Source organism: Melampsora larici-populina, assembly GCF_000204055.1.
Source record: "Melampsora larici-populina 98AG31 unplaced genomic scaffold MELLAscaffold_124, whole genome shotgun sequence".
Lineage (NCBI taxonomy): Eukaryota > Fungi > Basidiomycota > Pucciniomycetes > Pucciniales > Melampsoraceae > Melampsora > Melampsora laricis-populina.
The window spans coordinates 73,373-74,720 of record NW_006768888.1 but is presented as its reverse complement, the minus strand read 5'-3'; the positions used below and the strand labels follow the sequence as shown (position 1 = coordinate 74,720).

General features: G+C 42.5%; 1 protein-coding gene across 1 annotated transcript; it reads left to right on the top strand.

Moving 5' to 3' along the window:
* Positions 1-249: 249 nt before the first annotated feature.
* Positions 250-1,066, top strand: MELLADRAFT_69887 (uncharacterized protein; the record flags this gene model as incomplete). The annotated part of the gene is made up of 2 exons (XM_007419067.1): positions 250-777; positions 1,049-1,066. The coding sequence occupies 2 exons, from the start codon at positions 250-252 to the stop codon at positions 1,064-1,066; spliced, it is 546 nt and encodes a 181-aa protein (XP_007419129.1).
* Between the last annotated feature and the right edge of the window lie 282 nt (positions 1,067-1,348).

The following is a 1,348-nucleotide window of genomic DNA, read 5'->3' as shown; positions in this document are numbered from 1 at the left end:
AATAGCAAGACTAATGGAGGATTATTCATGAACTGCTATGAGAGGAGAAATGGAGGTCATACCCATGAGTACGTTGGCCTATAAATAAGGCCGTGTTCAACACTTTGTATATAGTTTAGTTCCCTATCTTATTATCATTGTATAACCGTTATAAATACATATAAACCCTCATCGCTTCAATACATTATCAGTACCAAGTGTACTCAATCAAATCACCAAACAGTTTAAAAACCAAACCCAACAACAAAAATGGAGAAAACAGCCGATAGCCAGACTAGCCACCGAAGACTCTTACTCACCGACAAAAACTATTTTGTTTGGGAAGTAATGATGAGTGGAGAACTCGACAACATCAACTGTTTAGACTACGTCCTAGGAGTAGACAAGGACGAAGAGAAGAAAGACGAACGAGCGAAGAAGTCAGCCACCCTTATCACTAGGTACCTAGATGAAGAACATATAGGTACTATTGCAAGTGAGTTGGGGAAAGAAGGACGAAGAAACGGAAAAGCGATATGGGACGTACTAAAGAGAAAGTATGCCGATGATAATCAGCAAACACAAGTTATGGCCTTCACCGAATTTGACCGAATCGACTTCAGTAACATAAAAGATTTCAAGAAGGAAATCAAGACAGCTATAAGTCGAATTAGATCGTCAGGTTTTGAACTTGGATCGCAGGCACTTGCCGTCATGGTCTTAGGAAAACTTCCTAAATCATTCGAGTCGTTTATTCGAGTGGTCACCCATGACGACAAGAGACTTGAAGTCGAAGACGTTATCAGGAAGTTAGAGAAAGATTACCTACCACCGTGTCCTTGTGGCAGTCGCCCGACGACGAGTGCACGCGGACTGCCTTTGAGGCACAAAGGCGACTCGCGTGCCCTCGTCGACGAGCGAACATCACACGGACATGATGTACAGTTTTGAGTAGGACATAAAGAAGAAAAGAAAGGAGTCGCGTTCACAAACGAACGGACAGAAGCAAGATCAGAAACGAGACCAGAAACGAGAACTTGTTACAATTGTAACAGAACTGGTCACTTAGCCCGAGATTGCAGAGTAAACAAGAACTCAGGAGGCAATCGATTCCAACAACAAAGAAACAGATCAAATGCTCACATTGCGAATCAATCAGAAGACGAGGACCCGATTGCACTTGTGGCAACCGTAGAGGAACAAGTAAGTGCTCTATTTGGATCAGAGAAGAAGAAAGAAACAATCCTAGATTCAGGAGCCAGTGAACATATGTTTACAAGAAGAGATGATTTTCATACTTACCAAGAGAGTACTGGAAAAGTTCAAACAGGAGAAGAGAACACCAAGATCGAGGTGATTGGGGGAAGGC